The sequence below is a fragment of the Nycticebus coucang genome, chromosome 12 (genome assembly GCF_027406575.1).
Source record: "Nycticebus coucang isolate mNycCou1 chromosome 12, mNycCou1.pri, whole genome shotgun sequence".
Lineage (NCBI taxonomy): Eukaryota > Metazoa > Chordata > Mammalia > Primates > Lorisidae > Nycticebus > Nycticebus coucang.
The window spans coordinates 8875962-8897786 of NC_069791.1; the positions used below are offsets into that span (position 1 = coordinate 8875962).

Consider the following 21825-nt stretch of genomic DNA (forward strand, 5'->3'; position numbering starts at 1 on the left):
GGGTGAGAGCCCTACTTGGGGATTCTGTGTGGCAAAGATAAGGATGATATCCTTTCTATTAGGGGACCTTTCATTGCCCGAGAAAGTCCAGTGGAAGGTAACCAGAAGGCAGTCGACGTGGCTTCCTCCGGAGGAGCTGGAGGGAAGCGCGCCTTCGAGGAGCCCGCCATCCCTCCCCCCTCACTCCTCCTCTCTCGGTTCCTCCCAGCCCCATCTGGTTCCCATTACACCCCCGCCCACGGCTGGGAGGGCTGGGGGCGGGGACTCCGAGGGCCGGGCCCTGCAGCTCTGGGCCCGGGGGAAATTGGGCGGGGGCGGGGGGCCAGCGGGCTACTAGCGGTCTGGCCACAGGCTTGGTTGCCCCTAGTCCGAAACCTTAGCGCCACCCCGCCGTTCCGCACTTCTGAATGGCCCGACCAAGCAAAGGCGTGGGTGGCGTGGGTCGGGGCTGGTTCTACATTCCGGCATGGCGAGGGGACCTTTGCGTCTCTGGTGGGGGCAGGGGAGGAGTGCGTTATCGGTGGGAGGTTTTCGGGAACTCACATTTTCTTCATCCCATTAACAGCCAAAGAGCAGGCGTGGTAGGAACGTGCCTAGTCCTCTCCAATCCCCTGTCTTGCAACTGGAGGGCGCCACTAGACTGGGTCCCGCGGGGGCACTGCCCAACCCCCTGGAAGTCTGTGGGCACCCTCCCCCACTCCACTCACCCCCCCCACCCGGTTATTTTGGATCCTGGGCTGCCAGCCGCTGGCCCCGGGTTTCCACGTGCCCCCTCCCTCCCCCTGCCCACGCTCCCCGTGACGCACATCCTCCGCCCACGCAGCCTCTGCTCTAGGCGCCCCCCTCCCTCCCACCCACCCGGGCCCCCTTGGGCGGCGCGGAGCCCTGGGATCCGGAGGGAAACGCCCGCCCACGGAGGCGGGCGGAGCGGGGCGAGAAGCAAGGGCGCGGCGCCGTCCTGGGCGCGGAGAGCCCGGGTACCGGTCCGGGAGAGGACGAGGGAGGTGCCCGCCTTGCGACCTCCACTCCCGGGTCCTGGGGCTGGTGCCCCGCCAGAGAGGGGAGGAGGGAAGAAAACATCCGCGGAGGGAGGCTGCCCTCTCCGCTAGGGGGTCAGAAGGGGTCCTGGTGCTAACCTGAAAGTGAAATGATCGAGCGTTTGTATCCTGTTTCTGAAGCTTGTGGTGAGGTTCATATGAGAGAATGTATATGAAAACTCTCTAAATTGTAGAACGCTAACCAAATTTAAGACGCTATTGCTAGTTTGTGTCTCCGTATCCTGCGATTATGTATTTATATGTTTCTTTACATCCACTTGTATTTCTGTGGCTCCGTCTCTCTAGGTTTGTATCTGAGCCCCTATTTAAAAAAAATCATTGACTTGTCAGGCCCGCCGGAGGCCCAGAGCGCCCCCGCTGCCAGAGCTGCTGCGATGTCTGTTCTTCCCTCCCACTCCTACCACCCCCAAGTCCCCTCCTACTCCCTTCCGTTGAGAACAAGGAATTTCCAGCCTTTAGCAAAGGGAGAAAGACAAAAAAGAGACTGAGACCACGGCAAACTGTAGAAAAACAAAGATGAGAGATGTGTATGTGTGTGTTGGGGGAGGGGGTAATATATACAAGAATATTAGTTTCCTTTTCTGCATGTGCTCCACTCTCTGTGTCCCTTTTTCCACCCAGGACCACTTCTCTGCCCCTGCCCACCCCCCAAGACACAGCAGAGCAATTGATCTCATTTAGCCAAGGACTAATAATCTCGTTATCACCTACTCTTGACCTCTTCAAAGAAGGGAAACAGTACCCTTAGTCCTAGTTTTCCAAGAAAAGAGGAAAAGATTGCGAAGAAAGGGGGAAAAGTGGGTGGAAGAGGAGTGAAGAGACTGTTCTAGGCACGTGTAGATTTTCATCTAGCAGATTGCTCTGCTCAGCCCTCCTCCCTCCCGTGTTTTCACCAGGCCAAATCCAACTCAGCAAGATTTGGCTCAAAGCTTCCTGGACCCCGTCCACTCCTCCAGGCACAATTAATTCCTCCCACCCCTCAGTGGCCTCATGGCTCTCTGTACACATTTTAGTTACAGTTGCTTGCTTCACTCTCAGCCCAGGACCTCTCCAGGATAGTCCTGGTATCTGGTAGAACCTCTGAAATGAATGAATTGATGATACTATTTACAGGCCTGAGCAATTTTGAAAAGGGTAGTTGACAGATTTTACTGTAAAAGGGGCTGAGCCTGAGCAAAACTGTGTAAGTATAGACTTTTTTTTTTTTTAACAGACAGATTCTCCTTGTGTTGTCCAGGCAGGATCTCGCTGAAATTCCTGGGCTGAAGTGATCCTTCTACCTCATTCTTCCAAGTAGCTGGGCCTATAGTCACACGCCAGCACACCTGGCTAATTTTTAATTTTTCTTTCTTTCTTTTTTTTTTTTTTTTATAGAAACAGGATCTTGCTGTATTGCCCAGGCAGGTCTCAAACTCCTGGGCTCAAGTGATCCTTCTTCCTTGACCTCCCAACCTGCTGCAATCCTGTTCCCTTTTAACATTTCCAGTGAGTCCCACAGTCTGGCTACTTGGCCTTCTAATATGTCCACTATTCTGGTAAATTAATTTGCACCCAGGCACTAAAGATGTAAGGCTGAAATCGATGCAGTAACAGAAATACACAAAAAGAAAGAAATGATTTTCCTTCTTTTTTTCCTCTTTCAGTATCAAGTCAGAATTTATCATATAAGGAGTATTGTCCTTCAAGGTAGTTATTTTACAAGAAATGTTTCATCCTTTAAAGACAAATAACCCTAACCACTGCCTGAAAGGAACCCCAACTAATAGGGGAGATGGGCATATAAACAATTATAGCATAGTGCAATAATAGGGGTACAGACGGTGAGGGAAGTATAAGAAGGCAAGTGGTCTTCTCTTCCTGGGGGTGTGAGGAGTTAGTTTAGACAGATGTCCAAAGGGAAGTGATGATGCAGTCCAGGATTTTGAGTTATGGATAGATTTCCAGGAGGAAGAGAAGTAAGAAATCAGAACGTACACCTGCATGGTGATATGAAACAGTGTATATGAGAAACTAAAAATTGCATTACTGCTGTAAGGAACAGCAGACCAGTCCCGCACACCAGGGTGGCAAGTTCAAATTCACCTAGGCCTGATAAAGCAAAAAATACTACTGCTGAGTAGCAGGTAGAGGTGGTTAGAAATGAGCATAAGGCCAGGCGCAGTGTCTCATGCCTGTAACACTAGCACTTGGGAGTCTGAGGCAGGTGGATTGCTTGAGCTCTCACGAGTTCAAGACCAGCCTGAGCAAGAGCGAAACACCCTCTCTAAAACAAACAACAAAAACAGCTGGGCATTGTGGTGGGCACCAGTAGTCCCAGCCACTTGTGAGGCTGATGCAAGAGAATCGCTTAACCCAAGAGTTTTAGGCTACTGTAAGCTGTGACCCCACAGCACTCTACCCAATGTGACAGAGTGGGACTCTGTCTCAAAAAAAAAAAAATGGATTTGGCTGGACGCTATGGCTCACACCTGTGATCCCAGCACTCTGGGAGGCCGAGGCTGGTGGATTGCCTAAGCTCGTGGGTTCGAGACCAGCCTGAGCAAGAGCAAGATCCTGCCTCTAAAAATAGCCATGTTGGTTTGGCTGCTAGAGTTCCAGCCACATACAGGAGGGCTGGCAGGTTTGAACCAGGCCGAAGCCTGTTAACGACAACTACAACAACAACAACAAAAGTAGCCAGGCATTGTGGCAGGCGCCTGTAGCCCCAGCTACTTGGGAGGCTGAGGCAAGAGAATCAAATGCTTAAGCCCAGGAGTTGGGGGTTGCTGTGAGCTGTGATGCCATGGCACGTAGTCTACCCAGGGCGATAGCTTGAGGCTCTGTCTCAAAAAAAAAAAAAAATTTAGCACAGTATAAATATTCATGTAAGACATTGCAGAAATATTGTTTGATTACTAAGTGTTCTCCAGATTCTATTGGCATTGTTGCCTTCTATTTTGTATATGCATCATACTAACTTTTGAAAATCCAAAAAAATTTGGAAACACATTTACCATCCAGATTTCCCGCCCCATTTACTCATCAGTCTTGGCCTGAGTTCTTATGGCTATTTGCATAAACCAGCTCCACCTGCAGATAATGAATATTCATTGCATTGCGTGCTATAGACGCTGACGGAGATTCTCATTGTCAAAACAAGGCTAACAACAATCTTGAAGTGACAACACTCATTTGGATGGTAAATTCTGATGTGCTTATGGACAGCCAGTCTCATTACAGTATATCTCAATTTCACATTTTATTCATTTATTTTTTTGAGACAGAATCTCACTTGTCACCCTCAGTAGAGTGCATGGCGTCATAGCTCACAGCAACCTCAAACTCTTGGGCTCAAGTGGTCCTCTTGCCTCAGATTTACATTTTTAGTAGAGACAGGGTCTCACTCTGGCTCAGGCTGGTCTGGAACTTAGGAGCTGAAGTGATCCACTCACCTTGGCCTCCCAGAGTGCTAGGATCATGGGCGTGAACCAGCACGCCCAGCCAGCCTGGCCAATTTTTTAAAACACTTTTAGAGGGCAGCTCCTGTGGCTCAGTCGGTAAGGCGCCGGCCCCATATACCAAGGGTGGTGGGTTCAAACCTGGCCCCGGCCAAATTGCAACTAAAAAATAGCCGGGCATTGTGGCGGGCGCCTGTAGTCCCAGCTACTCGGGAGGCTGAGGCAAGAGAATCGCTTAAGCCCAGGAATTGGAGGTTGCTGTGAGCTGTGTGAGGCTATGGCACTCTACAGAGGGCCATAAAGTGAGACTCTGTCTCTACAAAAAAAAAAAAAAAAAAAACTTTTAGATTTACAGAAAAATTGAAATATTACAAAGAGTTACTATATGTTGCACATCCAATTTCCCCTAAAATTACAGTAATATAGTGTATTTACCACCATTAATGAATCAGTATTGATATATTAGTATTAATTAAATAAATATTTAATCCAAATTAAATCTTTATTCAGATTTCCTTAGTTTATTTTTTTTTGAGACTTTGTTGCCCTGGGTAGAGTGGTGTGGCATCACAGCTCACAGCAACCTCAAATTCTTGGGCTCAAGTGATTTCTTGCCTCAGTTTCCCCAAGTAGCTGGGACTACAGGCGCCTGCCACAATACCTGGGTATTTTTAGAGGCGGGGTCTTGCTTTGGCTCAGGCTGGCGTAAAACCTGTGAGCTAAAGCAATCCACCTGCCTCGGCCTCACAGAGTGCTCCATAGTTTTTTTAAACCTACTGTTTTTTCTGTTCCAGGATCCCACCCACAATACCACATTACATTTAGTTCTCACGTCTCCTTAGGCTTCTCTTGGCTGTGACAGACTTCCTTGTTTTTGATGACCTTGACAATTCGGATGAGTACTTCAGATATTTTGCAGGATGCCTCTGTACTGAAATTTTTTTGTTTTAATTCCTGAGTGTAATAGGACTCTATTGGAATTTGTGTAATGTTTCCCTCCCCTCATGATTACACTGGTGTTATGAGTTTGGGGAAGGAAAAACCACAGAGGTAAAATTACCATTTTTATCATGTGATTTTGGAGCTACCTGGTATAAATGTGATTTATTACTGTTTTTTTTTTTTTTTTTTTTTGTAGTTTTTGGCCGGGGCTGGGTTTGAACCCGCCACCTCTGGCATATGGGGCCAGCGCCCTACCCCTTTGAGCCACAGGTGCCACCCTGATTTATTACTGTTGATACTGACGTCTCTGGGTTGACTAAGGGAGTGTGTATGAGACATAGGATGACCAGTACAGCACAGTTGGTCAGGTCTTTTCTTTCTGATGAGTTTTTTTCTCATGCCTGCAGTTCAGCCTTATTTTGACTTTTTATTATTTTTATTTTATTTTACTGAGACAGAATTTCAGTATGTCGCCCTTAGTAGAGTACTGCGGCATCATAGCTCACAGCAATCTCTAACTCTTGGGCTTAAGGGATTCTGTTGCCTCAACCTCCCAAGTAGCTGAGACTACAGACGCCTGCCATAATGCCCTGCTATTTTTTTGTTGTTGTTCTTACAATTGTCATCGTTTGGCAGGCCCTGGCCAGGTTCGAACCTGCCAGCCCTGGTGTATGTAGCTTGGTGCCCTAGCAGCTGAGCTTCAGGTGAGGAGCCTATTCTGACTTTTAAAAAAGGTTTTTGTTTTGAAAACTTGAACTTTCCCTAAAAGTTAGCTATTTCCTTGAATTTCCCAACTCCCTTGGCTCCATTATTTCTAGTCTTCTTACCCTCACCATCGGATTCCCTTCACAAAAAGATGCTTCAATTTCTACTGATAGGCCAGGTGAGGTGGTTCATGCCTGTAATCCTAGCACTCTGGGAGGCCTACATAGGTGGATTGCTTGTGATCCGAGTTCGAGACTAGCCTGAGCAAAAATGGAGGACACCCCCCCTCCCCCGTCTCTACTAAAAACAGAAAAACTGAGGCAAGAGGATCACTTGAGATCAAGAGTTGGAGGTTGCCGTGAGCTATGATACCAGAGCCTCTATCTAGAGTGACAGCTTGAGACTCGGTCTCAAAAAACAAAAACAAAAATCAACCAATTTCTGGCTCGGCGCCTGTGGCTCAAGCGGCTAAGTTGCCAGCCACATACACCTGAGCTGGCAGGTTTGAATCCAGCTCCGGCCTGCCAAACAACAATGAGGGCTGCAAGCAAAAAAAATAGCTGGGTGTTTGGGCAGCGCCTGTAGTCCCAGCTACTTGGGAGGCAGAGGCAGGAGAATTGCTTAAGCCCAGGAGTTGGAGGTTGCTGTGAGCTGTGATGCTACGACACTCTACGCAGGGCGACAGCTTGAGGCTCTGTCTCAAAAAAAATAAAATAATCAACTGATTTCTACTAACAGTTTTTGAACATTTCCTGTGGGTCAGGTACTCTGGTAGGACCTCACCGTTAAATCATTCAATGGTAAACATCTGGGGGTCAGTAAGACACAAACAAACTATGAAATCTTTGGCAGGATCCTTCCTCTGTGTTCACCTTGGCTGCTGCTTTTTCTTTGTTTTTTTGAGACAAAGTCTCACTGTGTTGCCGAGGCTAGAGTTCAGTGGAGTCAACCTAGTTCACTGTAACCTCAAACTCCTGGGCTCAATCCATCTTCCTGTCTCATCCTCCCCAGTAGCTGAGACTACATACATGCATCACCACTCTTGACTAATTTTATTTTATTTTATTGAGAGAGTCTTAACTCTGTTCCCCAGGTTACTGTCAGCCTAGCTCTCAGTAACCTCAAACTCCTGGGTTTAAGCAATGCTCCCGCCTCATCCTCTCCAGGAGCTAGGTCTACAGGTGCCAGTCAAAATGCCTGGCTAATTTTTCTGTATTTAGTAGAGACGGTCTCACTGTTGCTTAAGTTGGTCTTAAACTCCTGAGCTCAAGTAATCCTCTTGCCTCAGCCTCCCAGAATGCTAGGATTATAGGTGTGAGCCACTGTGTCGGGCTGACTTTTTTTTTTTTTTTTTTTCTGTAGATACAGAGTCTCACTTTATTGCCCTTGGTAGAGTGCCGTGGCGTCACATAGCTCACAGCAGCCTCCAACTCCTGGGCTTAGGCGATTCTCTTGCCTCAGCCTCCAGAGTAGCTGGGACTACAAGCGCCCGCCACAACGTCCGGCTATTTTTTTGTTGTTGCAATTTGTCCTGGGCGGGGTTTGAACCCTGCACCCTCGGTATATGGGGCCGGCGCCCTACTCACCGAGCCACAGGCGCCAACCTGGGCTGACTTGTATTTTCTGTAGAGACGAGATCTTAACTGTGTTACTCAGTCGGGACTCCTGTTTTCAAGGAATCCTACCTTGGCATCCCAAAGTGCTAGGATTACAGGCATGAGCTACTGCACCCAGCCTGTCTTGGCTTCTGAACTGGAGAGAATTATATTTGTCTCACAAAAAATATGAGGAAGAAATCAGGGCCCTAAATAAAAATTCCTATGACATTTTTAAACGTTAATGTTTATGACCCTAAGACAATTTTTTTTTTGACTTCTGTTTTAAATCCTTTAGGACTTTGGAGGACCACCACTTTGTCGATCATCTTATACTAAAAAACTGCCTCGACATGACCTATTCACAAATATATCTCAATTTCTGTTCACATAACAGAAAGATCATGGTAAAAAGGAAGGAAAACCAAAGGAGCTTGAGACAGATGGAAATTCCAAGTTTGGTCCAGGAGGCCTCGCCCACTCCAATTTTCTATTGGTTAGGCTTAACATCAATCGTACGAGTTGTAAATAAGCTGGAGACGGAAGCATGTTGTTAAGGGGTGGGACCTTCCTGTAGCCGTTGCAGGGTGATAACCCGGTTTCTAATAGGTTGAAAACTGCTTCTCCCGCCCTCTCTCGTCAGTTGCTAAGGGGCGGGACTCCTGGGTCCGTGGAAGAGGGGGCGCTCCAAGGTTCGCCAGTCAAAGGGTTGCTAGGGGGCGGGTCTCGTACCAGATAGGCTACTGGCGCTGCCGGTTGGGGGTTAGGTGCTGGGAGGAGGCACGTGAGGAGGCGGCGGCGTGAGGCAACTATGGCGGGAGGAATGAAAGTGGCGGTCTGGCTGGCAGTTGGTCCCGGGTCTTGGGGTTGGGGATCCGGGGGCTGTGGGGCAGTACGGCTGCTGTTGGTCCTCTCCGGCAGCTTGGTCTGCTGCTCAGGTACCGCCCGGCAGCAGCTGCCAAGGGGGCGGGTGCCGAGGCGGTTATTTTTGGAAAAGTAGGGATGTTCCGGAGGGCGCGGGCTGTTAACTCTGCCGCGGTGTGGTCGCTGTGCAGATGGGCGCGGACGCGGGCATGGTCCAGAGGAGGAAGCTTGGTTGATTGGGTGGGCTTTGGGACTGAGGGGTGCAGGCCCTGGGGTGCGCTGGGGGCGCTCCGCCGAGTGGGGAGGAGGAGCCTAGAGACTTTAGGCTGAGACAGGAAGGGAGGCCTAGACCGAGCAAGAAGCGATCCCGGGGGCTGCGTCGCGCTGCGGAGACTTCGAGTTTCTGGGTTAAAAGGGAGGAGACTGCAGGACCATTCCGGGCAGGCGGAGCTGCCATGGGAAAGGGAGCGTCCCATCGGTTCACTGTTCACTGTTGCGACTTAGCAACACCTGAGCGTGTGCTCTGTTAGCAGGGTAGCAGTGATCTCTAATGTCTTCTCTTGGGAGACCTTGGCTTCTAACAGCCCCATACAACGGACGGGGAGTAGTTAAATCCCAATTTCCAAAAATGACACGAGTGCCATTTAGTATTGAATAGGTTTTTTTTGAAGTTCATTCATTCTTTTTAGTAAACTTAATACCTGCTGTTGGATAAGCAGCTTTGGACTGGAAAGGAGACTTTTCTCTCCGTCTATCCCCTTGTAAAATTCCAACAGAAAAATAAGTGAGGTTTGCAAGCTTCCACTGGAGGGAGTTGAAACTCTAGAGAATAAAGATAATCATATCTTGTAAACACACTTCATGCTTTCTTGTCTCTCCCTTTGGTTCCTGCCTATCTCGCCTTGTCACTTGATTATCCTTACCTGCAGCTTTAAGGTGGCTTCAGCATCCATAGGTCTAGTTCCAAAGCACAGCGTCGTTCTGAAAACGGGTTTTTTTTTTTTCTTAAGGAAGAAAAGAGTAGGTATTCTGGAAGATACTTTTTTTCACAGGGCGTAGAATAACATTATAATGACTATTACTGTAATGAACTAAAAAATGAGGTATTGGATTGTGGAGATAAAACAAGGAAATTATGCAAAAATGCTCTTAGTAAGCAATCAGAAGTCTCAAAATCTTTTTTTTTTTTTTTTTTTAGAGACAGTCTCACTTTGTCACCCTCGGCAGAGTGCTGTGGTGTCACAGCTCACAGCAACCTCCATCTCTTGGGCTTAGACGATTCAATTGCCTCAGCCTCCGGAGTAGCTGGGACTATAGGCGGCCTGCCCCAATGCTCGGCTATTGTCAAAATCTTTTCAGTTTTTTTAATGAGAGGAACAGGGACTTCTTGGGCTGATTACCATGTCGCCCTGGGTAGAGTGCCGTGCCGTCATCAACTCACAGCAACTTCAAACTCTTGGGCTTAAGCGATTCTCTTGCCTCAGCCTCCCAAATAGCTGGCACAACAGGCGCCCGCCACAACGCCCAGCTATTTTTTGGTTGTAGTTGTCATTGTTTGGCAGCTCCGGGGTATGTGGCTGGTATAGCCTGGTATAGCCTGATTATGTGGGTGGCGGCTACAAAGAATAATTGTGATAGAGAAGAACTGTCTAAAAGTCAGAAGTACCCAAAGGTAGAAAAAGTAGAGTTCCTTCTCACTGGAAGTGTTCTGAAAACTTTTATTATAAAAATAGCACAAATTGGTTGGGCAAAGTGGCTCACACTTGTAATCCTAGCATTCTGGGAGGCCGAGGCAGGTGGATTGCTGGAGCTCACGAGTTTGAGAACAGCCTGAGCTAGAGAGAGACAGAGACAGAGACAGACCTTGTCTCTAAGAATAGCTGGAGTGGCGGGTGTCTGTAGTCCTAGCTACTCGGGAGGCTGAGGTAAGGGGATCACTTGAGCCCAAGAGTTTGAGGTTGCTGTGAGCTGTGATGCTACGGCACTCTACCCAGGACGATAAAGTGAGACTGTCTCAAAAAAAGAAAAAAAAACACATATTAAGTATAAAGAAGTAGACAGAAATCTCATTTCCATTCTGAGACAGTGTATTTTAGCACACTTTCTTCTGTTTTTTTTTTTTCTACATGTCTTTAATTAAAAACTTTTTTGATTTGATAATACATTCATGTCCAGTCAACAGTCTGGTTCTCTTTCCTGGAGGTTGCCAGTTGTAACCAGAGACAATTTTCTCATTTGATTTTGTAGTATAATTTCCTTAATTATTTAAAAATCTTTATAGGTGTTATTTTTCCTCTATTACTTTCTATGTGTGGACAGACTTTGATTTTTCTGAATTAAACATTTGATTGGAAATTTGTGATATGTCTACTATTGGGTGAATATTTGTGGTTTTTCTAGTTTTTCATTGTAAATTTGTGAAATCTTCGTGCATAGATTTTTTTCTTGCATTTTGGATTATTTTTTAAGGGTAAATTCTTAGACGTACGTTTATGTTGAAAACTAAAATATCTTCATGATCCTGAAAACATCTTGCTTTCTTGAAAAAGCATGCCAGTTTTCACCACTATCAGAGGTGTTTGCTTGCAGCCTATCCCTTGCCAATATTGGGTACTCTAGACTTTAATGTTTGTGTTAGTTTGAAAGATTGAACATGGTATCTTGTTTTACTTTGTATATCTTGCATTATTAGAGTGAGCATTTTCCAACTAGTTCTTAGCCATTTTAATTTTCTGTATAGTCTTAAATTTTGGGGAGTGTGTGTGCCCTTTGTCCTTGGCTTGTGATTATTTATTAGGAATTTTCTATACTTTCATAATCAAATTTATGAGTTCTTTAATATATTAAGGACATACATTTTTAATAGTCTGTATTTATTGCAGAAGTTTTCCTTGTTTGTCCTTTTTTATCTTTTTAAATAGATTTGTATGTTATTTTTGTGAGCACTTCATTTTCATTCTTTTTTTTTTTTTTTTGGAGACAGAGCCTCAAGCTGTGGCCCTGGGTAGAGTGCCTTAGCATTACAGCTCACAGCAACCTCCAACTCCTGGGCTCAAGTGATTCTCCTGCCTCTGCCTCCCAAGTAGCTGGGACTACAGGCACCTGCCACAATGTCCGGCTATTTTTGGTTGCAGCCGTCATTGTTGCTTGGCAGGCCTGGGCTGGATTTGAACCTTCCAGCTCAGGTGTTTGTGGCTGGCGCCTTAGCCGCTTAAGCTACAGGTGCTGAGCCATTCATTTTCATTCTTTAGATTTATTTCCATTGTTTTTACATTTAAATAGTTGTCCAAAATTGAATTGCTATTTTGTTTTTCATGGTAAAATTTAATTTTTTTTTTTTTGAGACAGAGCCTCAAGCTGTCACCGTTTAGAGTGCTATGGCATCATAGCTCATAGCAACCTCCAACTCCTAGGCTCAAGCGATTCTCCTGCCTCTGCCTCCGAAGTAGCTGGGACTACAGGCGACCGCCACAACGCCCGGCTATTTTTTGGTTGCAGCCTCATTGTTGATTGGTGGACTTGGGCTGTATTCCAACCCCCCAGTTCAGGTGTATGTGGCTGGCGCCTTAGCCGCTTGAGCCACAAGTGCTGAGCCTAAAATTTAATTTTTTTTAATTTTACTTTTTATTTATTTATTTATTTATTTTTTTTGTAGAGACAGAGTCTCACTTTATGGCCCTCGGTAGAGTGCCGTGGCCTCACACAGCTCACAGCAACCTCCAACTCCTGGGCTTAAGCGATTCTCTTGCCTCAGCCTCCCGAGTAGCTGGGACTACAGGCGCCCGCGACAACGCCCGGCTGTTTTTTTGGTTGCAGTTCGGCCGGGGCTGGGTTTGAACCCACCACCCTCGGTATATGGGGCCGGCGCCTTACCGACTGAGCCACAGGCGCCGCCCTAATTTTACTTTTTAGATCACATCTGTAATTGTAGCACTCTGGGAGGCTGAGGCAGGAGGATCCCTTGAGCTCCTGTTTGAGACCAGCTTGAGCAAGAGGAAGACCTTGTCTCTACTGAAAATAGAAAAATTAGCTGGATGTGGTGGTGTATTCTTGTTCCTGCTACTGAGAAGGCTGAGGCAGGAGGATTGCATGAGCCCAGAAGTTTGAGGTTGCTGTGAGCTAGGCTGAGGCCAGGCACTCTAGCCTCTTGAGCCATAGGTGCTGAGCCTTTTTTAACTTTTTAATTTGTAATCATGTTGGCATTTGGTGTGGGGTAAGGATACATTTGGATATCTGGAAATCTGGATACATTTCATTTTACTAATACCTCACCAGTTGCCCCACAATCTCCATTGAATAATTCTTTGTTAATCTCACTAATTTAAAATGGTAGTTTGTTTTTTTTTTTTTTTTTTTTTTTTGTAGAGACAGAGTTTCACTTTATTGCCCTCGGTAGAGTGCCGTGGCATCACACAGCTCACAGCAACCTCCAACTCCTGGGCTTACGCGATTCTCCTGCCTCAGCCTCCCGAGCAGCTGGGACTACAGGCGCCCGCCTCAACGCCCGGCTATTTTTTTGTTGCAGTTTGGCCGGGGCTGGGTTTGAACCCACCACCCTCGGTATATGGAGCCGGCGCCCTGCTCACTGAGCCACAGGCACTGCCCTAAAATGGTAGTTTTTAAGGAGGCTCTTAAGTATGACCTGGATTAGCTTTTGACAGAAATAAATAGATGCTATTTGAGAATTAGAAGAGGTTGTTTTTTATTTTTATTTTTAATGAGACAAGGTCTGGCTCTGTTGCCCAGGTTGGAGTGAAGTGATGTGTTTATAGCTCATTGTAACCTCGAAATCGTGGGTTCAAGCTAGTAGCTGGGTCTAGAGGTGGGCAGCACTGGGCTCAGCTAATTTTATTCTATTTCTATAACTAGGTGTCTTGGCATGTTTCCCAAGCTAGTCTGAATTCTTGGGCTCAGCGGATCCTACCACGTTGGCCTCTCAAAGTGCTAGGATTACAGGTGTGAGCCACTGTGCCTGCCTTGTTTTTTCATAACTTTTCAAGGTCCCTTCCATCCTCACATACTGGGAATCATTTTCTTTTCTTCTAACTGTAGATGTTAAATGATGAGTATTATTAATTGAAAAGTAAGTGAAAATTAAGTTAATAATGATTACAAATAAATATACAGTCATTAATCTTTGCATAGCTGCTGTATAGGTAAGTACAATAAGCAAGTTGTGCTTCAGTAAATTCCAAGAAGTTCAGAAAGCATTTCTCTGAATATTTAATTTATTGTGCTTTTTACCATGATGGCTAACTCCTTTTGGGCAGGGACAAGGTGATACATGTCATTTTGTTACAGAAAGCACAAGGTACTAACATGACCTTAAGGTCATAGTTCTGTGTTTTTAAAAATTTAAGCTGCAGCTGAATGGTTTCCACAGATTATTCTCCTTACCTGGATTGGTGTGTTTTCTGCCTCAATGCTTTACCCTCAATGCATTGCCAAAGATGTGGCTGGCCAAGGTGCTGATTTCAGTAGATGGTTACCGATAAAGAGATTTATTTACTTAAAATGCTTTTCCTTTAATGTTGTGGAACTCAAGAATGAACCAGGCAAGGTGTGGTGGCTCACACCTGTTATTCTAGCCTTCTGAGAGGCTGAGGCAGGTGAGCTCAGAATTTCGAGACTAGCAGAGCCAAGAGCAAGACCATATGTCTACTAAAAAAGATAGAAAAACTAGCCGGAGGTTATGGTGGGCACCTATAGTCCCAGCCACTCAGGAGGCTGAGGCAAGAGGATGGCTTGAGCCCAAGAATTTGAGGTTTCTGTGAGCTATGCCACAGCACTGTATCCAGGACAGAGTCAGACTCTATCTCAAAAAAAAACAAAAACAAAAAAAGGCCAGGTGCTGTGGCTCATGATATCCTAGCACTCAAGGAAGCCAAGGTGGGTGGGTTGCTTGAGCTTAGGAGTTCGAGACCAGCCTCAGCAGGAGTGAGACCTTGTCTTTACTAAAAAAGAAAAAATAGAAAAATTAGCTGGGTGTTGTGGTAGGCAGTTGTAGTTTCAGTTGCTGGGGAGGATGAGGCAAGAGGATCTCTTGAGCCCAGGAGTTTGAGGTTGCTGTGAACTATGATGATACCACAGTAACAGAGAGGCTCTTGTCTCAAAAACCACTAAAAAGAAAAAATGAAATGAAAACACTTAGTGTAATGAAAAATTTATAAAAAAGAAAAGAAAGAACTGGATATGTTAATTATATTTTTTCTTTTCTTGAAACAGAGTCTTGCTCTTTTGTCCAGGCTGGAGTGGAACGCTATGGCGTGATCATACCTCACTGCAGCCTCAAACTCTTGGGCTCAAGAGATCCTCCTTCCTGCCTCAGCCTCCCGAGTAGCTGGGATTACAGGCACATGCCACTACACTGGCTCATTTCTTCTTTTAAAACAATTTTATTTCTTTATGTATTTGGCATTTAAAAAATTTAAACTTAGTTTAAAAACAATCATGGTTTTTCTTGGCATAAAGTTTTTTGTTGTCGTTGCTGTTGCAGTTTGGCCAGGGCCGGGTTTGAACCTGCCACCCTTGGTATATGGAGCTGGCACCCTACTCACTGAGCCATAGGAGCCGCCCCTTGGCATAAAGTTTTTAAAATGGCCTGTGCTGTTAACACATTATTTGTATCTTGCTACCTTCTTGAAAATAATAATGGACTTCAAAGGTTACATTATTTGGTATGGAGAAAGAGAAGGGATTAATAAATGAGTCTTTTATTTATTTTATATAGGTGTATATTTTTATGTGGGTATTGTTTTAAGGAAGTCATAGGGTTTTCTGTTTTTATTTTTGAGACAGAGTCTCACTATGTCGCCCTTGGTAGAGTACTGTGGTTGTCATAGCTCACAGCAACCTCAAACTCTTGGGCTTAAGAGATTCTCTTGTCTCAGCCTCCCAAGTAGCTGGGACAGCTCACAACAACCTCAGTAAAATTTTTATTTTATCTCTCTATCTATTTATTTTTTGAGACAGATTCTCACTTTGTTGCCTTTGGTAGAGTGCCATAGCATCATAGCTCACAATAACCTTAAACTCTTGGGCTCAAGAGATTCTCTTGCCTCAGCCCTCCTGGTAGCTGGGACTATAGGTGCCAGCCACAACACCCCAGCTATTTTTTTTTTAAGAGACAGGGTCTCACTCTTGCTGAAGCTGGTCTTGAGCTCCTAAGCTCAGCCAATCCACCCATCTTGGCTTCCCAGAGATGGGTCTCACTCTTTCTTGGGCTAGTATGGAACTCCTGAGCTCAAGTGATCCCTCCACAGCCTCCAGAGTGCTGGGATTACAGACATTAACTACCCTGCACAGCCCATTGTCCTCTTTTTGATTATAGCCACCCTAGTGGGTGTGATGTGTTGCTACATATTTCACTGTGTATTTTGTTTTATGGTTTCCTAATGACATGATATTGAGCCTCTTTTCCTGTGCTTTTAGGCCATTTGTGTATCTTTGGAGAAATGTCTATTCAAATTCTTTGCCCATTTAAAAAATTGGTTGTTTACCATTTTATTTTTGAGTTAGTTCTTTACGTATCCTAGATACTAGACCATTATCAGATGTATGATTTGAAAAGATTTTATCTCATTTTATGGGGTATCTATACTTTCTTTCTTTTTTCTTTGATACCGAGGGAGTACAGCAGCATCATTATAGCTTGCTGTACCCTCAAAATCCTGGACTCAGGCAATCCTCCTGCCTCAGCGTCCCACGTAGCTGGGACTATAAGTGTGAGCCACCATGCCTTGGCTAATTTTTCTATTTTTGTAGAGACAAGGTTTTGCTGTGTGTTCTGGCTGGCCTTGAATGCTGGCCTTAAACTATCCTAGTGCCAGCTCCATCCACGTAAACATATTCTTCTTAGTAAAGTATCTCAAGAATGGAAGAAAAATTATCCAATGTACTCAGCCCTACTATGAAACTAATTTATGGCTTTCACATGAAAGCTATAACCCAGTTATACCCCAAGAATAGGGGGAAGGGGGGGGAGGGTGATTGGTGGGATTACACCTGCAGTGCATCTTACAAGGGTATATGTGAAACTTAGTAAATGTAGAATGTAAATGTCTTAACACAATAACTAAGAAAATGCGAGGAAGGCTATGTTAACCAGCGTGATGAAAATGTGTCAAACGGTCTATAAAACCAGTGTATGGTGCCCATGATCGCATTAATGTACACCGCTATGATTAAAAAAAAAAAAACACAAAAACTATCCTAGTGCCTTGGGTTCCCAAAGTGCTCTGATTACAAGCATGAGCCACCATGCTCAACCTTCTTCACCTTTTTTTTGGAGACAGAGTCTCACTATGTCACACTCAGTAGAGTTCAGTGGCGTCACAGCTCACAACAACCTCAAACTCTTGGGCTTAAGCAATTCTCTTGCTCAGTCTCCCAAGTAGCTGAGACTGTAGGCACCCACCACAACACCTGGCTGTTTTTGGTTGTAGTTGTCATTGTTGTTTGGCAGGCTCCAGCTGGATTCGAACCCGCCAGCTCCAGTGTATGTGGCTGGTGCCCTAGCCGCTTGAGCTACAAGCCCCAAGCCATTTTTTTTTTTAAGACAAGAGTCTCACTTTGTCACACTTGGTAGAGCGATATGGCGTCACAGCTCACAGCAACCTCAAACTCTTGGGCTTAAGCGATTCTCTTGCCTCAGCTTCCCAAGTAGCTGGAACTACAGGCGTTTGCCATAAGGCCCGGCTATTTTTTTGTTTTCAGCAGGTTGGGGCTGGGTTCGAACCCATCAGCCCTGGTACATGTGGCCAGTGCCCTACCAACTGAGCTATAGACGCCGCCCTTCTTCACTTTCTTTATAGTGTCCTTTGAAGCACAATATTTTTAACTTTTGTTTTTTTTTTTTGTGGTTTTTGGCCGGGGCTGGGTTTGAACCCGCCAGCTCCAGCATATGGGACCGGCGCCCTACTCCTTGAGCCACAGGCGCCACCCAATATTTTTAATTTTTCTGTTTACCTATTTTTTTCTTCATGCTTTAGTGTCATTAAGAAACTATTGCTTAATGCAAGGTAATGAAGATTTATGCCTGTATTTTCATCCAAGTTGTATAGTTTTTGCTCTTACAACTTAGGTTTAGGACTGAATTTATTTATTTATTTACTTATTTACTTTATTTATTCTTTGAGACAGAGTCTCACTTTGTCGCCCTCAGTAGAGTTCTGTGATGTCACAGCTCTGGGGCTCAAGCGATTCTCTTGCCTCAGCCTCTGGAGTAGCTGAGACTACAGGCGCTGCCACAAGGCCCAGCTGTTTTTAGAGGTCACACTGGCTCAGGCTGGTCTTAAACAGAGGCAGGTCTCGGCCTCCCAGAGTGTTGGGATTACCTGTGAGCTGCCGCCCAGCCAGGTTTAGGACTGAATTTAACCTCACAGTTATTATTAGTGCACCAGAAAGCCATTTTGGATTGGTAGGCACCAGTGACTTTTATTGTGTGTAATTTTGGCTTTCTACGTTTTGGCCTAAGTTTTTTACTTTTTAGTTTATTTAAATCTACTCACTTTTATACTAAGAACCAAAGTCTTAACTAAATTTCTGCTCAGAGGGGCAGCACCTGTGGCTCAGTGAGTAGGGTGCCGGCCCCATATGCCGAGGGCGGAGGGTTCAAACCCAGCCCCAGCCAAACTGCAACAAAAAAAAATAGCCGGGCGTTGTGGCAGGCGCCTGTAGTCCCAGCTGCTCGGGAGGCTGAGGCAAGAGAATCGCTTAAGCCCATGAGTTGGAGGTTGCTGTGAGCTGTGTGAGGCCACCGCACTCTACCGAGGGCCATAAAGTGAGACTGTCTCTACAAAAAAAAAAAAAAAAAATTTCTGCTCAGAGAAGCATTTGATGAGTTGGAAACCACAATATAGTGATAACCCAAAATAAGTGACTGAGGCAAAGATCTTAATCAGTGGAGGTTTATTAAACCAGAGTCTGAGGATGCAACAAGGAAAAGCTTGAACCACAGAAGCGTCTGTGACCTGTGACCTTCTTCTCTGAAGAGGGATTTGGAATCTCAGTATCTAAGAGGACAGTGCAAACAGGAAAAGGAAGAAGAGGGTGGGGAGTGAGGCAAATGGTTGCATTCTCATGAAACTTTAAACAGTGCGCAGGAAATGTACATTTTACACATTTTACGTAATAAGGTGATGTTTGAGAGAAAAAGAGAGTAAAGGAGGAATCAATTATGTAGATGTCCCTGGGTAGGTGGAAGGATAATTGATCTTGTCTCTGTTCTGCACCTGGGAAGATAAATTTTTTTTTTTTTTTTTAAGAGACAGAGTTTCACTTTATGGCCCTTAGTAGAGTGCCATGGCATCATACAGCTCACAGCAACCTCCAGCTCCTGGGCCCAAGCGATTCTCCTGCCTCAGCCTCCCGAGCACCTGGGACTACAGGCGCCCGCCACCAACGCCCGGCTATTTTTTGGTTGCAGTTCAGCCGGGGCCGGGTTTGAACCCGCCACCCTCGGTATATGGGGCCGGCACCTTACCGACTGAGCCACAGGCGCCGCCCAACTTTTTTTTTTTTTTTTTTTTTTGAGACAGAGTCTCACTTTGTTGTCCTTGGTAGAGTGCTGTGGTGTCATAGATCACAGCAACCTCAAACTCCCTAGGCTCAAGTGATCCTCTTGCCTCAGCCTCCCAAGTAGCTGAGACTACAGCCACCCACCACAACACCCAGCTAATTTTAGAGAGGGGGGGTCTCACTCTTGCTCAGGCTGGTCTCAAACTCCTGAGCTCAGGCAATCCACCCACTTCGGCCTTCCAGAGTGCTAGGATTACAGGCATGAGCCACCCTGCCCGGCCTAAGGGAAGATAAACTTATAATCAACATTATTAGGGTGGAATTAAATAGATTTTAGTGTTAGGAGCTAGACTTAGCCTGCTGACCTAAGGTTACAATTTGCATGTCCTTGTTTATGGGATTCCCAGCAAAGAATTTCCTTGTGAATGATGTGAGGGGACAGTCCTTGGAGGTGCCAGAGGCCGCTTACTTTTCCTGGGTATCTGGCTGATGCATAATATTAGTGACAACTATTTGTTACTTTGTTAGTTCCTCTTAAGCTGCTATAAAGGAAATACCCAAGGCTGGGTAATTTATAAAGGAAAGAGATTATTTGGCTCACAGTTTTGCAGAGTGTACAAGAAGCTCATCACCAGCTTCTGCTTCTGGTGAGAACTTCAGGAAGCCTCCACTCCTGCCAGAAGGCAAAGAGTAGGTTCGGCGCTCGTAGCACAGTGGTTACAGTGCCAGCCACATACACCAAGGGTGGCGGGTTTGAACCCAGCCTGGGCCTGCTAAACAACAATGACAACTGCAACAAAAAAGTAGCCAGACGTTGTGGGCGCCTGTAGTCCCAGCTACTTGGGAGGCTGAGGCAAGAGAATTGCTTAAGCCCAAGATTTTGAGGTAGCTGTGAGCTGTGACGCCACAGCACTCAACCCAGGGCTACAGCTTGAGACTCTGTCTCAAAAAAAAAGTAAAGGGTAGCAAGTGTGTCGCATGTTGAAAGCAGGAGCAAGAGAGGGAGGAGGTGGTGGCAGGCTCCTTTAAACAACCAGCTGTCATGTGAACTAATAAAGTGAGAACTCACTCATCACTTGGCGGGGACACTAAGTCATTCATGAGGGATTCCCCCCATGACCCAGACACCTTCCACCAGGCCCCACCTCCTTCACTGGGGAGCAGATTTCAACATGAGCTCTGGGGCCAAGCATCCAATGAGTGTGTGATGACTCAGCCTCTAACGACCTTTTGCTTAAGGAGTGTGAATGTGTTGGGGGTGGGAGAGTGGTCCTGAAATTTTTATTTCCCTTTACAATAAAGCTCAAGGAAAAAGTTATTTAAATGTTTAAAGAAGGTAGCTTGGGCAGACTTGGATGGGAAGGTATAGGAGAGTGGTTACCTTTAAACATTCAATTAGTTGAGAAACTAAGGGGAGAACCTGTTGGGGTAAATCAAGGACTGATAAAATCATTGGCTGCTCTTAAAACTCAAACAAGAGGCTTGGCGCCTATAGCTCAGTGGCTAGGGCACCAGCCACATACACCAGACCTGGCAGGTTCAAATCCAGCCTGAGCCTGCCAAAGAACAGTGACAACTACAACCAAAAAATAGCCGGGTAGTGCCTGTAGTCCCAGCTACTTGAGAGGCTGAGGCAAGAGAATTGCTTAAGCCCAAGAGTTTGAGGTTGCTGTGAGCTATGATGTCACAGTACTCTACGTAGGGCAGTAGCTTGAGACTGTCTCAAAAAACAAAACAAAACAAAAAACCTCAAACAAGACTGCTGGAAGAAAGCATCTTTGTGATCTTTCAGTATCCTCCCAACGTACTATATAGAAAAGATAGTCTATCGCCAATTCTGTCCATCCTAGTGAGGAAAGGGATGGAGAAAATGAACAGATGGGGTACTTTAGCTTACTTTAACTACTCCTTTATAAGTGAGGCAAGATAACTACTGGTTAAGACCATAGTCAGACCTGGGTGTGAATCTCAGCCTATTTACTGGCTGTATGATTTGGGGCATATTACTTAATGTTCATAATACTAGCTTCTCATTTGTAAAACAGAGGTTATGCAAGTGCTTCCGTCGTAGTGTTGGGTTAATGAAACAGCATCTGAGTACTGTCTTAATAAACACTTAATAGTAGCTTTTATTATTACTTATTCTGAGGGACTGATTACATGTAATATTTAAATAATTAAATTTGACAGAAGTAAGACTGCCTCATTTCTTCCCTCATCTCAGTATTTTTCTTGTTTGTCTGTCCAGTTGACATTTTAAACCCAAATTTAAGAAAGTGATCAGTTTAATTCCTTTCATAAAATGAGTTAGAGTTATTACCCGTTTTGCTGTTATGCTTCATTCTTCTTTCCTTTCTTTTTTTAAAGCTGGAATTGATGTAAATGTGGCCGTGCTTCAGGAATCCCAGATTTATTCCATGAATACCAGCCGACAGTTCTGTTACACAAATGTGCTTATCCCCAAATGGCATGATGTGTGGACACGGATACAGGTAACAACTTGGTGGCTCTGGCAGGTACACCTCCTGTGACTGTCTGTCTGTGATTAGTGAATATTTTGGTACCTTTTCCCCTTTCACACAAAAAATTTATTTTAAAAGTATTGTTAAGAGGCTGGGCTTACGCCTGTCATCCTAGCACTCCAGGAGGCTCAGGCTGGTGGATCAGCTGAGCTGAGGAGTTCAAAACCAAGGTCAGCAAGAGTGA

General features: G+C 45.4%; 1 protein-coding gene across 1 annotated transcript in view; it reads left to right on the top strand.

The window, feature by feature from the left end:
• The first annotated feature begins 8508 nt into the window (after positions 1 to 8508).
• Positions 8509 to 21825, top strand: part of NEMP1 (nuclear envelope integral membrane protein 1) — a 29709-nt gene continuing 16392 nt past the window's right edge. Inside the window, exons 1-2 of the mRNA XM_053554559.1 lie at positions 8509 to 8675; positions 21487 to 21611. Of these exons, the coding sequence (XP_053410534.1) occupies positions 8549 to 8675; positions 21487 to 21611 (252 nt within the window). The 5' untranslated portion in view covers positions 8509 to 8548. The remainder of the gene's footprint in view (positions 8676 to 21486; positions 21612 to 21825) is intronic.